The following is a 15,345-nucleotide window of genomic DNA, read 5'->3' on the forward strand; positions in this document are numbered from 1 at the left end:
GGTCTAAAACTTAAAACTTCCATTTATGGAAGAGATAAAAGTTCCAAGATAGGAAGGGAGTTTTTGTTTTGTGTCTTAAGAAATTGGAAACTGTATCCTCCTCCTGCAGAATCGCTGGAGGATTCCTTTGAAAGATAAGTGGCCAGGGTTTCAGGTCCAATTTCTTTCCCTTGGAGGATTCTTAGGTGCTCCTTAGGTGTACTATTATTCTGTTCCCCCATTTCACTACAGTGTCTGTCTGGATGCATAAAGGCGCCCCAACGTACCCCCTGAGGCCTCTCTCTTTCCTCTGGCCTCACAATACACAGCAGCCCAGAGCAAGGCTTCCAGGAGGCTACAGTCTGGCGCTGTTTTTTACCACCCCTCCCCCTGAATGTGCTAGCCCTGGGCCTCACAGAGTGGACCCCTAAATTTTATTAAACTTAAGTAATCACACACAAATGCACTCTGCCCCCATCCGCACTCCCAGGCTGCAGAGATTTTATGCCTTATTTTCAGCACGAGCTAAACTCGGACAAAGAAGTCTGAATCCCATAAGGTTCTTCCTTGTCTCCAGTTTGGTTTTATTTTAAGTCCAACAACCTAGCTCCACATCCCTTCGGGCGGCGGTTGAAGACCAGCCTCCTGGATACCAAAACGGACCTCTTGCCAGGCGCAAATTGAGCGAGTTTAGGCATGAAACCCGCCCAGCAACTCGTGGCGTCATCACGCCCTACGTTCCGATAGGCCCTACCCACTCCACGCGGGGTGGGTTACTCGCGGTGGAGTCCGCGGTAACCCAGTTGGAGCCTGAGGTGACCTCTTGTGGACATATACGGAAATGCACTCGAGAGGCGCAAGAAAAAAAATCAACACACTGGAGCACTCCAAAGCAAGCCCCGCAAATTCATAAAGGCTCCTCCCCGCTCTTTCTGCGAAGATCCGCCTCCATCCTGCATCTCGGCGGTTGACTTTTTTCCCCTTTGATGACTCGGCCATCGGCCAGCCCGGCCTGGCGTTTCCCAGAAGGCCCAGCGCCGGGAAGGGGTTTGCAGGTGCTCCGTCATCGTGCGGCCCGACGCGAGTCCGCGCTCGTGTGCAGGCCCGGCTCTGTTCCTGGTCTCCGGTGCGAGGGTTCACGCGAGGCCCCGGCCTCGGTCCCCGGACTAGGCCGCGACCCCGGGCGCCATGAAGCAGGAGGGCTCGGCGCGGCGCCGCGGCGCGGATAAGGCGAAGCCGCCGCCCGGCGGAGGGGAACAAGAACCACCGCCGCCCCCGGCGACCCAGGATGTGGAGATGAAAGAGGAGGCGGCGGCGGGTGGCGGATCAACTGGCGAGACCGATGGCAAGGCGGCGGCTGCGGCGGCTGAGCACTCCCAGCGAGAGCTAGACACCGTCACCTTGGAGGGTAAGAGAGCCCGGGCCGGGGACGTGCCATTATCACGGGTGACAGCGCAGCGGTGATCCACCCTCTCCTTGGGATGCCAGCGCAGCCTCTACCACCTTGACTTGAGGGTTCCTTGCGATCACCCAAAATGCCTGCCCCCACTACCCTGACACTCCCGACCCCAGCCCGGATAACTGAACGTTTTCTCTAGGCTCAGGACTCCTCCCTTCGCACACACCACCCCCCACTGGGGATTGCATCTAGAAGTAGGTCTCACTGGGCCCATAGACTCTTCTGAGTTTTCTCCTCTGACCTTATTACTCCATTTACATCCCACCGGACTGATTCTAGCGACCCCAGTGCACGATTGATCTCTCTAAAAACCAGTGTCTGTATTTATGTTTGAAGGGGGTCAGAATGACGCCAAATACTGGCTCCTGCATTTTAAGAATGGTTTCTGTTGTCTTAACTACCTTTAGCAAACTCCCCTAACTCCCCCTTTCTACCTAGTATCTTGCTTCCTTGTTGCTGTAATTGAGGTGCCCAAACGAACCCATTGCTCTTTTTCTTTTCCTGCAAGCACTTACTCCTACTCTGTTTCTAAAGAGTTTAAACACATTACACACTCCAACTTTTTAGGTGTCGGATGTGTGAGTTCCTAATGTTCACCTTCCACGTAAACTATATACCAATCCCATTTCTTTTCTCCTAGGTGCCTGTTCCCTGTTTCCTATCATCCTCTTGTTCCTCCAAGTTCATATTTCACTTTTCCTACTTAGAGCATCCTGTCCGCATTTGGAGTGGGTAGAGTGAGAGCTTCCCACTGTGACCCTGGTGCTCTTTTCTGGTTCTGGATCAAGTAGGACCGGACTATTTATCGGGTTTTCTCTCTACTTAACTGCACGAGAAACTAGCTCGAAAACATTGAAATAAGCAAAGTTAGGCTCCTGGGTGGTGCTTTGAGGATGTGGTAGCGCTGACTGCATCAGCTTCTACTCTGAAGTTGGATAGCAGGCTCAGTGTCTAATAAAGATCATTTTACATGAAATAACGATAGTCAACCAGTGGCAAAGGTGCCATTCAGCATTACCTACTGGGTATATACATATGTTTCTTATAAACATTTTAATATAAGAGGTCTAAAGTAGGGGGGGAAAAAAACCCAACCGTGGTTGACGTTATTTCCTATGAATTTTTGAGCTGCTCTCCCATAATTGAGATCAAGTTTATATATACAGTTTGGAACAAGGCATAACTAAATACAGATGATTTTGTGTGCCTTCATGCAACATATCCATAAACAAAGCATTCAATGTATTCCAGAAACATTTATTGAATAACTGATATAATGGCTAAGAATATACGCTCTGGGATTAGTTTCCTCATCTCTATAAGTGCAAGTAATAGTACCTACTTAATTGGGTTGTTGTGAAGATTAAAATGTTTACAACTGTGCCTAATACGTGATGAAAACATAGTAAAATCCTCCATAAATATTAGCTGTTATTATTATTATATCGTTAATGTGACCCCGGCACCCTATGCTAAAAATACAAAGGTAACTGAGAAACGACCAATTGATTGCATTCCCTTATTTCTGGATATTTAAGTTGTGTCTATTTTTCTCTGTTACAAATAGCTTTGCAGCCGTCATCTCTGTGCCCAAGTGTCTGATCTACCTCTATAATTATTTCTTCATTAGAGATCCCTGAATTGAACGGGTATTTACGTTTGTTTTTAAGGTTTTTGGTAGTTACTGTCCAGAAAAACTGTACTGATATACATTATACGAGCAGAAATGTCTTGCTCACCCCTGTACTCTATATGTTATCATTTTTTAAACACCACTAGAATGGTAATTGAAAAATGTTTTCCCTTGTGATTATTTGAATACTAGTGAAATATACTTTTCACGTCTGTTATTTGTCATTCCTCTTTTTGTATTGTCCATTCATGTTCATTTTTATTTATTGTAATCCTTTATACGAGCTCCTTGTTGAAAAACAATATGAATCTCTGGTCACATGTGTTGCAGATATTTTTCTTTTGCTTACAGTTCTCAGAAGAATTTTAGAAGTCTTTTCCTATTTGACGATACGCTAAATCTCCACGTGTTTTTGTTTTTCATTGTTTTTTTCTTTTTTCTGTCACCCTCTGCTCCTTCCCCCACCCCAGCTTTATTTTTCTTTGTCTCTTGATTATGTCTTAAAATCAATGTATGGCATCCATAACTATTGCTCTTAGGGCAAAAGCGGTGATTGGCCACATCCTGCCATTTGTAAGAGGCTCCCTAGGACTGCTTGGCTGGAGTGGCGGGGGGTGGGGGGAGTAGGAGTTGGAATTAACATTTTTCTCCCCTTGTCCTCCACAGACATCAAGGAGCACGTGAAACAGCTGGAGAAGGCAGTCTCAGGCAAGGAGCCCCGGTTCGTGCTGCGGGCCCTGCGGATGCTACCTTCCACATCACGCCGCCTCAACCACTACGTTCTGTACAAGGCTGTGCATGGCTTTTTCACCTCCAACAGTGCCACTCGAGACTTCTTGCTACCCTTTCTGGAAGAGGTAAGTGAGTCAGGCCAGGGTGAAGGGTGCAGGCTTGGCTTGACACACACATTCCACCCTGTGTAACTGTTTCCTATCCTGGAGACCTGTCTTGTTACCTGCCATAGCAGAGTCATGAAGCAAGACAGCCCCTCTTAATACTCATTTGCCCTCTAACAAGGCGACCATCCTTCTGCCCTGTAGAATCATTCTTCTGAGTCAGGAAGAAGAGCCAGGAATCAGGACCCTTCCAGCCACACTCATTTCCCACCACCCCCAACAGGGGGCCTATTCCACTGCCTTTTTGCCTCCGAAGCTTCACCATGAAGGATGTGTAGAACAGTGGTTAAGGGACTTCCCTGGCGGTCCAGTGGTTAAGATTCCTTGCTTCCACCCCTGATTGGGGAACTAAGATCCCACAGATCCCACATGCCACATGGTGCGGCCAAAAAAAAAAAAGCAACAAAAAAAGGAACAAAAGAACAGTGGTTAAGAGCACAGGTTTTGGAGGGGGTGCTGAATTTGAATCCAAACTCTACCATTTGGTATCTGTGGGACTTGGGCAAATGACCTAACCTCCTTGTGCCTCATTTTCTTCATTTGGTAAATGTGATGAACAGATTTGGGGGGGGGCGAGGAGGAGGGGGAAAGCTCTTAGAACAGGGTGTGGCACAGAGTGCATGTTGATGAAGTTAGTTTGCTGGTGGTAGTGGTCTCCATGCCAGGAGAAACCTCTCCTTTTCCTTTCTGGCTGTAAAACTCCCCTTATCATCCATGATACAGTTCGGGTCCTGCCCCTTCTCAAACCTCACTGGCCCTTCAGCCACCTTCATCTCCCTAAAATCCTGTATGCTTACAGTCTGTTTCATAGATGTAAAAACTCAGAAAATCCTTGAGGTGGACAGTGAAGACTTTACTGTCTGGGAAAAAGGAAAAGCGCCCCCTCTCCCAGCCCCACCTGGAATGTTTTTAACCTTTACATCTCTAAAGTAACCCACCATGATCGTCTTTTGATCTATTACACATTATTCCAGTTTTGGTGACTAGATCTGAAGGTAAGTACTATGTATATGTCAATTTCTCCCCAAATTCCTTTGTTCCCACCAAAAAAAAATTTTTTTTTGTTTCATTATTCTTTTTTTTTTTTTTTTTTTTAATTTTGGCCACACCGCACGATTTGCAGGACTCAGTTCCCCAACCAGGGACTGAACCCAGGCCACGGCAGTGAAAGCCCAGAATCCCAACCACTAGACCACCAGGGAACTCCCTGACTCATTATTCTTGATCTCATCTCTAGAATTATATCCCTTTATTAACCCTGCCTGATAGAATTCGCAGTGGTTCCAAGTATGGTGGTTTAATCTTTACTTAGATTGTAGGCTCTCCGAGGGGTCCTTACATCATCCTTTCTGTCCACATTATATTCTGTAAGGATGTTATACTCCTGTAACCCTTTTCTGTATTTATTGTATTGCCAGCCTCCTTGACTCCCTTCAGAAAGAGACTGTGTCATCTTTATTTCTGAACCCCCAGCACCTAGAAAAATCTTGGCGTGTAGTAGACACTTATTAAATATTTGTTGAAATACATAGTGAGTGCTTAATAAATTCTTGGTTGATTGATCTGACTGAGCTCTTCCACGGTGACTCATGTCCTCTCTAGCCCATGGACACAGAAGCCGATTTGCAGTTCCGTCCCCGAACAGGAAAAGCTGCGTCTGCTCCCCTCCTGCCTGAAGTGGAAGCCTACCTCCAGCTCCTCGTGGTCATCTTCCTGATGAACAGCAAGAGCTACAAAGAGGTAGCCGGGGCCCGTGCAAGTGACGGACGCGCCCCAGGCGGGGTGCGGGCTTAGTGGGAGAGGGTGCCTCTAGTGAAGAAATAGACAATCGCTGGGTTATTAACTGTCCCCCAGGCTCTTCCCCCGTGTGGGAATGCACCCAGCCCCACATCCGGGGAAGACCCCTCAACTCCTGCTCAGGCTCTGGGAAAGGGCTGGCAGTGGCCACTCTGTACCCGTCTGTGGTGCGATCCCAGTATAGTGGATGCTTTCGAGAAGAGTAGGTCTGGAGACAGAAATACCTGGGTTCAAATCCCGTTTGTACCTTAGGCACATTAATTTCTCCCAGCTGTGTGTAAAATGAGACAAACTGCCCACCTTACAAGATTATTGTTAGTATTAAATAAAATAATATATTTTAAAAATACTTAGCACAATGATCTGCACGTAGTAAGCTTTCACAACATTTTAATAAATGGTAGCTATTATTATGAAACTGAAAGACTCCATTTTGGATAGCACTCTTGTACCACGCCTTCCAGCCGGGGCCAGCTCCTTTGTCAGGCTTAGCTGCTGTCCCAAGAGCATGCCCCAAAAATGACAGGTCTCCTCAGTCCTCTGTTTTGTGTTTTCCTTGCTCTGCCACTGGTTGGCTTTCGTTTGGTTGGTTTTTAGGAATAATTCACTCCCTTGAAAGTGTACAACTCAGTAGTCTTTGGTATATTCACAAGGTTGTGCAACCGCCCTCACTATCTAATTCCACACCAGTTTAATCACTGCCCCCACCGAAAAACGCCATACCTATCTGTAGTCACTCCTTGTTCTGCCCTCACCCCAGCCCAGTAATCTATTAATATTTTGTGTCCCATGGATTTTCCTATTCTGGGCGTTTTATCTAAATGGAATTATATAATATGTGCCTTTTGTGTCTGGCTTTTTTTTGTAGCATGATGTTTTCTAAGTTCATCCATGTTGTGGCATATATCTGTACTCTGTTCATTTTTATGGCTGAGTAAAATTCCATCCTATAGATATACCACATTTTGTTTATCCATTCATTGGGTGATAGGCACTTGAGTTGTTTCCACATTTTGGTTATTGTGAATGATGCTGATATGAATGTTCGTGTGCAAGTTTTTATGTGAACGTGTGTTTCCAGTTCTCTTGGACGTATGCCTAGGAGGGGAATTGCTGGCTCCGTGTTTAACGTTTTGAAACACTGACGCTTGATTCTCTTTTGGCTGCCTCCCCAGGCACAGAAGATCTCTGATGACCTGATGCAGAAGATCAGCACTCAGAACCGCCGGGCCCTGGACCTTGTGGCTGCAAAGTGTTACTATTACCATGCTCGGGTCTATGAGTTCCTGGACAAGCTGGATGTGGTGCGCAGGTACTGTGGCCAGCGGTCTGGCTCGCGGCCCGTGGGGTCAGAGACACGGTCAGGCACTACCACAGAGCTGTGGACTTGCAGGGGGCTGTGGGCTGGTAGATGTAACGTGCCCAGCAGGAAGTGGGGGTAATGGGTGTGCAAGGGTTTGAGAGCGAGGGTTTGAGGGCGAGGCTGAGACTAGATGAGGAAATGGAGACGACCACTGGCCTGTTAAGTCCTGTCTCCCAGGCTCTTCCCTTCACCACACGTCAGGGGAGGACTCATTAGTGGGTCAGAGGTGCAAGCAGGTTCAGGCCGGAAAGCCTTTCGCTCCTCTACTTGAAACCTGCAGCGGCTCCCCGTTTCCCTCAGGGAAAAGCCAAAGCCCTCGTGATGTCAGCTTATAAGGCCCCACGGGGTCTGGCCCCCGTTACTGCCTCCTTGACTTTATTTCCACTGCTCCCCCGACGCTGGCCGCCTCGCTCTATCGCGGGCACGCCAGCGCACTGTTCCCTCGGCCGAGAACGCTCTCCTCCCTGCCTCTTTCAAGCCTCTGCTTAACTGTTACCTTCTCAGCGAGTCCTACGCTGACTGGGCTGTTTAAAGTTGCAACCCCATCCTCCTCTCCTTCTGCGGTTCCCGTCGTACTTACCCTGCTTTCGACGTCACCCCACCACCTTTTGTTGAGCTGCATGGTACGCTTATTCATCGTGATGGCTGTCTGTCTCCCCCCACTAGAATGCAGGTTCCCTGAGCAGAGTTCTGTCCTTCTGTGCACCTGGACTAGTGCTTCATTTGTTGAGTATTCAGTGAATAACCAGAAAAGCAGTTTGAGTCACTTTTTTAGGAATTGAGAGAGAATGGAGAGGTCAGAGGCAGCTTGAAGAGTTGTTACGTGAAGGCTTTGACCTCCCGGTTCTTTCCTTCTTGAAGCTTCTTGCACGCTCGGCTCCGGACCGCCACCCTGCGGCATGACGCGGACGGGCAGGCCACACTGCTGAACCTCCTGCTGCGGAACTACCTACACTACAGCTTGTACGACCAGGCCGAGAAGCTGGTGTCCAAGTCTGTGTTCCCCGAGCAGGCCAACAACAATGAGTGGGCAAGGTACCTCTACTATACAGGTGAGCAGGGCCCGGCCCCCAGCCGGAAGGTGTCTCGGGCTCACTCGGTGCAAATTTGCTAAGAAAGTGGTGCCCTTGGTGCATAAGAGCGCCCATTTGGCACTCTGGTTTGCGGGGGGCCGGAGTTTGGATCACACCATCCTCTTGATCAGTTCTCTTCTTCACACCCAGGGCGCATCAAAGCCATCCAGCTGGAGTACTCAGAGGCCCGGAGGACGATGACCAATGCCCTTCGCAAGGCCCCTCAGCACACAGCTGTCGGCTTCAAACAGACGGTGAGCGGCAGTTCTCACCCCTTTGACCCCCTTACTTGTCTCATACCATGTTAGTGCCGCTTCCCTATCTGAGGAGCCCAGGAGGTCCTTAATCTTCTTACCCTGAAGGTGGCATCGCATGTCTGTTTGCACGTGACGCTGTTCAGGGCGCGTTAGGCAGACGCTACCTGTACCTCGGGCAGTTTCTGTTTCCAGTATTCTCCCCGGTACGTAGGTTTAGAATATTCCTCATTCCCCAGAACCCCCTGTAGTCATTGCGGGTGAGGGCCTGGATTGTGTTGATAAACCCCAGGCTCTTACCTGGTCCCTCACATGCCCCTTCGGGAGCAGTGTTGTCTGTGGCCAGGGAACCCAGAGCTCTCCCTAAGGCTGTCTGACTCAGGTGGAGGTAAACCTTGGCCGTGGCAAAGCTGTCAGTCACCAGGTAGTTGTTTGAGTACTGACCTTCACGTTAGGCACTATGAGGGATAGAAAAGAAGAATAAGAAATGGTACTTGCCCTCGAAGAGATAGATAAAGAACATTGACTCAGAAAGGCTTGACGGCCTGTGTAAAGGCACAGAGACTGGTAGCCAGAATTAGGACCAGCTTTCCCAGCTACAAACCTCTGCTCTCACATTAACACATCCACCTCCTAGTGCCCTTGAAAGAGAGCAGGGTGAGCACGTGCAGTGATTAGCTCAGTGTGGTGGGAGGTTTGTTTTGTTTCAGTTCAGAAGTTCAGAGAACGGCAGATTCAGTTGTGGTCAAAGTAATCTTAAATAGTTAAATTTGATCTGGGTTTTGAAAGATGGGTAGAATTTTCATAGAAAGGAATGGCTTTCCAGACACATGGGGTACATTGCACAGTGAGAGATTGCTTTTACAACGTAGGACACACACTAAGGCTTCTTCAAAAATTCACTAAAAATACAGGTAATTAACATATAGGCTGTGTTGTGCACCAGGGAGAGGTCTCGTGGGGTAAAGCAGTGTTTTCAGACCAGGTTTTACTGTGGATGGGTAAGGTTTCACAGTTTTCTGTGGTGGAGCCAGGTCGCCAGAAGAAGGAGCAGAGGGCGCTGGAGTACGGTCTTTGACCTGTAGACTGTTGGCCAGGGAGCCAGGAAGGAGGTGGGAGGGTTGCCTGAGAGGGGAAGGGGCAGAGTTGGGGAACTTGCCACCCAGAGAGACTTAAGCAAATAGGCGATGGGCCAAGGCCTTGAACAAGGTAGGAGGAGTGGGATAGAGAGCCCACATGGAGAAGCCAGCTTTAAGTAAAAACAGGGAGAGTGAGAATGGGTAAAGAGAGACATCGAATTTAACTTGGAGTCCACAACAGAGCATGTTGAAAGTATCCATCTGTAGAAAATCCACATTCTCGCCTTGGGTGATCTCATTTGCCTTCATGGCTCAGCTGTGACCTCCATGACGCTTCACCAAAGTCCGTTATGAACTGTCTTAATCTGCTCGGGTTGCTATTACAAGACTGGGTGGCTTAAACAATAGAAATTTATTTCATCACAGTTTTGGAGGCAAGAAGTCCAAGGTCCGGGTGTCAGCATGGCTGGTTCTTTCGAGGGCTTCTCTTTTGCTTGTAGTTGGCCATCTTCTGACGTCTTCAAATGGTCTCTCCTCTGTGCACGTCTGTATCCTAATCCTTCTTATAAGAACCCCAGTCGTATTGAATTAGGGCCCACTCATATGACCTCATTTTACCTTAATTATTTCTTTAACGGCTCTATCTCCAAATCCAGTCACATTCTGAGGTACTAGGGGGTTAGGGCTTCAGCATATGAATTTGGGGGTTCACAGTTCAGCCCATAATACAAATTCTAACCCCTTTCATGAAGCCAGACCTGCAAATCCGACTTCCCACCACGCATCTCTGTGTAGAGACTGCCTGATTCCTCACCCTCAGTTTGTCCAGACAGGCCCTTCTGGGCACCCCTCACCAGTCCTTCCTCCTGCCCTCCTGATCCAGATAGGAGCCGCCGGGCCATCTTGGACTCCTCCCCACACCCCCTTCACCATCGCTGAGTCATCTGTTGATTTGCCTCCATGGCTTTTGTATTCATCTCCTCTCTGATGTTACCAGTGCCCTTGTTCAAGCCGCTGACCCTGCTGGTCGCCATCCTCCCCTCCACCAGCCCAGCTTCCGCACAGCTGCCTGACTCAGCGGAGCTCCAGGCCCGTCTGCGTGGCCCGGGAAGCTTGCATTTCTCCCCATTGCCCGCCCAGTAGAGTATTGTAAGTCTTGTGAAGTAGGCAAGCCAGGTATTATTGTTGTTGTTAGGCCCGTTTTAGGGAGGTAGAAACCAAAGACTCAGTTGCTCAGCGTTTCCTAGCTAGCAAGTACAGCCTAGCTAGTTCTGTCTCCAAACTCAGAACTCAGCCTGGCATTCAAAACCGCACGTCCCCGGACGGGCCCCCGCTCATCTCTCCAGGTGGCCCCACACACACCCCCTCCAGTATGCCGGCCTCTTCACCAGCCTGTTCCCTTGTCTGAAACGTCCTCCCTCCTTTTCTGCTTCATCAGAATCCTTAAGGCATGTGTTAGCTTCTGCCGTCGGCATGGCTTTCCCCTCACTCGTGGGGTACGCCGAGGGCCAAGGGACAGGGCAGCCTCGTGGGTGTGGGTGGAGGAGCGAAGGAAGGGTACTTGCCCAGGGGTGGACACCATCAGCCACCACCCATTTTAACCCCTTACCTCCCTCGTGACACTTGCTGTCACGTGGTTTAGCTGTCTGTGCTCCTGTCCCTCCTGCTTGGTGGGAGGCTCCGTAACTGCTGGGCATCGTCCCCTCCACCGTAGTCGTCCTTGCACGGTGCTGAATCCACGGGAGGCGCCCTTGAGAAATACCCACAGTGGTATTTGGAGGAGGAGGGGCCCGATTTTCCAGCCAGCCGGCTCACTCGCTGAGGTGCTGCAGGCCCTTCCCTGAGCTGCTGCCTCTACCCAGATAACTAACTTTACACATAGTTCACCTCCTTAGCAGCATCTTTGGCTGACTCACATTCCATTGCCTAGGCCTCTCGGCCCTGCTTCCTCACCATTTCTGAGCCACAGAACCTACCCATCTGCCTGTACTTTAGAACTTTGCCATTTCAGGGCGCTGTGCACCGATTGGCCAGATGAAATGCAGCTGAGGACCTGGTGTGGCCAAAGGGTCAGAAGCTCACAAGGCCTGTCTCCCAAGGCAGAGCTTCAATTCCACGCCCAGCACAGCTTGAGGATTTTTTTCCTCTCTCTGTGGGCCTGGTCCCAGTGCCACGTTCCCTCTTTCCCTGTGTGTCTGACTGAATTGAAGCCCCATTTCATTCTCTTCTACCACCCGGTGGGGCTCCCTGCCCACTGTGTTCCTCTGTCGCACTCTGCCAGGTGCACAAGCTTCTGATTGTGGTGGAGCTGTTGCTGGGGGAGATCCCGGACCGGCTGCAGTTCCGTCAACCGTCCCTCAAGCGCTCGCTCATGCCTTACTTCCTTCTGACCCAGGGTAAGGGCTGGTCCCCTCCCAGAGCTTGCCGGACCCCTGGCACCGTGGCCCCTTTTTTGTGTGCACCCTGTGCAGCATCTGATCCACTCCTCTCCCCACTGCAGCTGTCAGGACGGGAAACCTGGCCAAGTTCAACCAGGTCCTGGATCAATTTGGGGAGAAGTTTCAAGCAGATGGGACCTACACCCTCATCATCCGACTGCGACACAACGTCATCAAGACAGGTGTGGAGCAGCGTCTGAGGGGCCCCTGGCAGAGCAGGACCCGGACTAGGCTTCTCCAGGGGCAGGGACAACCCTGTGGGCGCCTGGGCGGGTGACAGGTCTGTGCCCGCCCCATCTTCCCCACCGCTCCTTCCTCTCCCAGGTGTGCGCATGATCAGCCTCTCCTATTCCCGAATCTCCCTGGCGGACATCGCCCAGAAGCTGCAGCTCGATAGCCCAGAGGATGCAGAGTTCATTGTTGCCAAGGTGGGCCTGGCTCGGGGACCGCGGTTGTCACCTTCCTGCCTTATTTCAGAGATGGGGGTGGGAGGAGGTTGACCAAGGAGGGGAATGGGTAAAGCAGTGGCATAGTCTTTTCAGGGAGTGCCCGTCTTGCAGTGAAGCCAGGAAGTTGCCACAGAAAGAGAGAGGGTGTGTGTATGCCAGTGAGTGTGTGAGAGATCAAGGAGGACAAAGAGATGGGACAAGATGTTCTAGGACTTAGAAGATGGACTTTCTGGTGACTCTTCCTACCTTTGGGGCCTGCAGGCCATCCGGGATGGCGTCATTGAGGCCAGCATCAACCACGAGAAGGGCTACGTCCAGTCCAAGGAGATGATTGACATCTATTCCACCCGTGAGCCCCAGCTAGCCTTCCACCAGCGCATCTCCTTCTGCCTGGATATTCACAACATGTCTGTCAAGGTGCGGAGCCCTGGGCTGCAGAGGCGATGCTTGGCAGCAACGTGCCCCCCTCCACACCCACGGGTTCCTCAGGGAAGACTGGCTTGGTTTGGGGCACAGTTCCCAGACGATCTCTGTAAAACCACTGGGTGTACGGAAGGGGCAGAGGACTGCTTGTGGGACCACAGCACCTTCCCTTTGCTCTTCAGGGGTCTGGTTGCCAGGGAGGGTCAGACAGGGATTCAGAGCGCAGTGTTCTGGATTTGGTTCCAAGTTTGAGTCATTTACCTTCTCTGAGCCTGTTTCTCCTTCTGTGAAGCTGGTAATGAGGTGTTACCTGCCCTGCCTGCTTCGCAGGGTTGACAGGATTACATGAAATCACTGTCTTGGGGCACTTAGCGAAGTCTGAATTGTGTAAAAGGTAGGGCTGCCATCTCATTCCACAAAAGGCTCTTAAGCTCTTACCCTGTGTCAGGCGCTGGGTTAGGTGCTGGTACTGTTGGGCTGCCGATTTTTTTCCTGCTCTCTTCCCCCAGGAAACCAGGGATATAGCTTCACTTATAACCAGGCAAACGCTGTGCTCTGCTAGACAGGAAAGGCCCTTCGTGATCTGGTCCCCGGCGTCCCTGGCCTCCCCCCCACCCAGGACCTCTCCGCCAACCCCCCTCCTCCGCCCCAGTTGGCCCCAATGAACTCAGGCCGGGCCAGCTCACACCCTGAGTCCTCTGCCTGCAACGCCTTTCCTCCACTCCCACAGCCCGTCCATTCTTCGTCTTCCTTCTCACTGCCAGTCCCTCTCCCGGCCCGATCAGGAGGGTTAATCATTTATACCTCTGGCTTCTTCTAATTCTCCATCTTCAGCACTTATCCTGTGGTGTTGTAGTAATGAATTAGTCTCCATGCCCGGCTCCGCCACCGGACTGAACTAGGGAGTGATCGCCTACCCCGCGCATACCCTGGCGCCTGGCACGCAGGAGCACGATGAGTGGGTGTTACGTTGATGCCTCCTCTTCACCTTGTTCCTCTCTCTGTTGTGCTTCAGGCCATGAGGTTTCCTCCCAAATCGTACAACAAGGACTTGGAGTCTGCGGAGGTAAGCTGCCTTCTGCTTCGGGTAAGACTGAAAGATCAAACTTCCCTCTAGAAAGGGGAGAGGGGAGCTTTCTGCAAGGGCTGGGGCAACTCCGAAGCTTGGGCGGTCTCTGGCCCTGGGTGGAGACGGAGTGAGAGAGCCCGACCTGTCCTCAGCAGCCCGGCCCTCGCCCCCTCTGTCCCCAGGAGCGGCGGGAGCGGGAGCAGCAGGACTTGGAGTTTGCCAAGGAGATGGCGGAAGATGACGATGACAGCTTTCCTTGAGCTGGGGGGCTGGGGAGGGGTGGGTGAGTGGGGACTGGCTCTTTATCCTTCCCCATTGGGGGTCCCTGCCCAGGGAACCGGCCCCTTTTCCCACACGCTGCACACAGACTGCATATGTGCAGGGGCTGAGGGGTGCAGGGAGCCAGTCACCCCCACCTCATCCCAGGGCCCCTCCCCAGCCGGTGACGTAGCACACGTGGGCAGGAGGGCGAGCAGGCAGCCTCCCCAGGGCAGGGTCCTGGCTAGCAGTGTGGGCAGCAGGATGGGAGGGACTAGCCCTGTGCTCTCCTCCAGGGAGGAGGGCACTGGAACTGGGACATGTGTTAGGTTGTATGTTTTTTGAAGCTTCAGTTGTGATTTTTAAACAATAAAAAGTTCTCCAGGACCCTTTGTGCATCAGTTAATTACTCTTATTTCACTCTCACATGTGCAACGTTAACAGGCCCAGAGTTTTTTCTGGCCTGGGGGGGAACGCAGCTAGGAGAGGCAGAAACCCACGAGGCATCGTTCTGATAGCAGAGCTCGCTCAGCAGGAACGAAGGGTACGTGTACGGCAACGCCCCAGGTGCCAACCAGAGAACATCAATGATGCAGAGGACCCAGTGTGGGGAGCATGACCCGAGGACCCGAAGCAGCTGTAGATGAAGAGGAGGCCGAGGGCTGGGTGGAGAGACTCTGATCTGGGATCAGAGGGGCTGGGTTTACTCTTTCATATCTAACTGGCTCTCAGATAACTGGCACCTCCAAACTTCTCAGGCTCCTTTCCCATATCTGCCAGATAAATGATTAGACTCAGTGACCTCCTGGCTCTAAAACTGGGAATCTGGGCTTCCAGTGGATCAAACACAAGGTGCAAGTCTGACCCTCAGGTGAGGTTCACAGAGGAGAGAAGGGTCTCCTGCAAGGCTCCAGCGGGTTGAGAGCAGGGTTCTGCCCAGTGGTCCTTATGGAGTGGGGGATAGGCTCCTCCCTGAGAGCAGAGCGGGGGTCAGGCGAGAGGGGGCTCCCTGTGGATGCCCAGCCCACCTTCAGCTGCATGTGGTGGGAAAATGCACCTGCCAGGGTCTCTGTAAGTCTCCCAGTCGCTGTCAGCAGTGCTCCCCACATTGGGTCCTTCGCATCATTGATGTTCTCTGGTTGGCACCTGGGGCGTTGCCGTACACGTACCCTTCG

At 51.3% G+C, this 15,345-nt stretch overlaps 1 protein-coding gene across 2 annotated transcripts; it reads left to right on the forward strand.

The window, feature by feature from the left end:
- The first annotated feature begins 993 nt into the window (after nucleotides 1-993).
- PSMD3 (proteasome 26S subunit, non-ATPase 3) lies at nucleotides 994-14,557 on the forward strand. 2 transcript variants are annotated; one of them, XM_073797635.1, is made up of 12 exons: nucleotides 994-1,387; nucleotides 3,738-3,928; nucleotides 5,570-5,707; nucleotides 6,940-7,076; nucleotides 7,989-8,179; nucleotides 8,351-8,454; nucleotides 11,815-11,929; nucleotides 12,034-12,153; nucleotides 12,296-12,399; nucleotides 12,682-12,837; nucleotides 13,859-13,930; nucleotides 14,095-14,557. In XM_073797635.1, exons 1-12 carry the CDS (start codon nucleotides 1,168-1,170, stop codon nucleotides 14,170-14,172), a joined length of 1,626 nt encoding a protein of 541 aa, XP_073653736.1. In that variant the 5' UTR covers nucleotides 994-1,167; the 3' UTR covers nucleotides 14,173-14,557. The 2 variants fall into 2 exon arrangements, with proteins under 2 accessions (XP_073653736.1, XP_004311972.1); XM_004311924.4 differs by having other exon boundaries at nucleotides 996-1,387; nucleotides 13,859-13,909.
- Nucleotides 14,558-15,345: the final 788 nt, after the last annotated feature.

The sequence above is a fragment of the Tursiops truncatus genome, chromosome 20 (genome assembly GCF_011762595.2).
Source record: "Tursiops truncatus isolate mTurTru1 chromosome 20, mTurTru1.mat.Y, whole genome shotgun sequence".
Classification (NCBI taxonomy): Eukaryota; Metazoa; Chordata; class Mammalia; order Artiodactyla; family Delphinidae; genus Tursiops; species Tursiops truncatus.

What these genes read in the sequence shown, in the direction of transcription:
- PSMD3 (XM_073797635.1), top strand. Translation starts at nt 1,168, where the DNA reads ATGAAGCAGGAGGGCTCGGCGCGGCGCCGCGGCGCGGATAAGGCGAAG. An exon ending in AGACACCGTCACCTTGGAGG is followed by an intron (nt 1,388 to 3,737) that starts GTAAGAGAGCCC and finishes TGTCCTCCACAG; the next exon opens with ACATCAAGGAGCACGTGAAA. An exon ending in TTCACAACATGTCTGTCAAG is followed by an intron (nt 12,838 to 13,858) that starts GTGCGGAGCCCT and finishes GTTGTGCTTCAG; the next exon opens with GCCATGAGGTTTCCTCCCAA.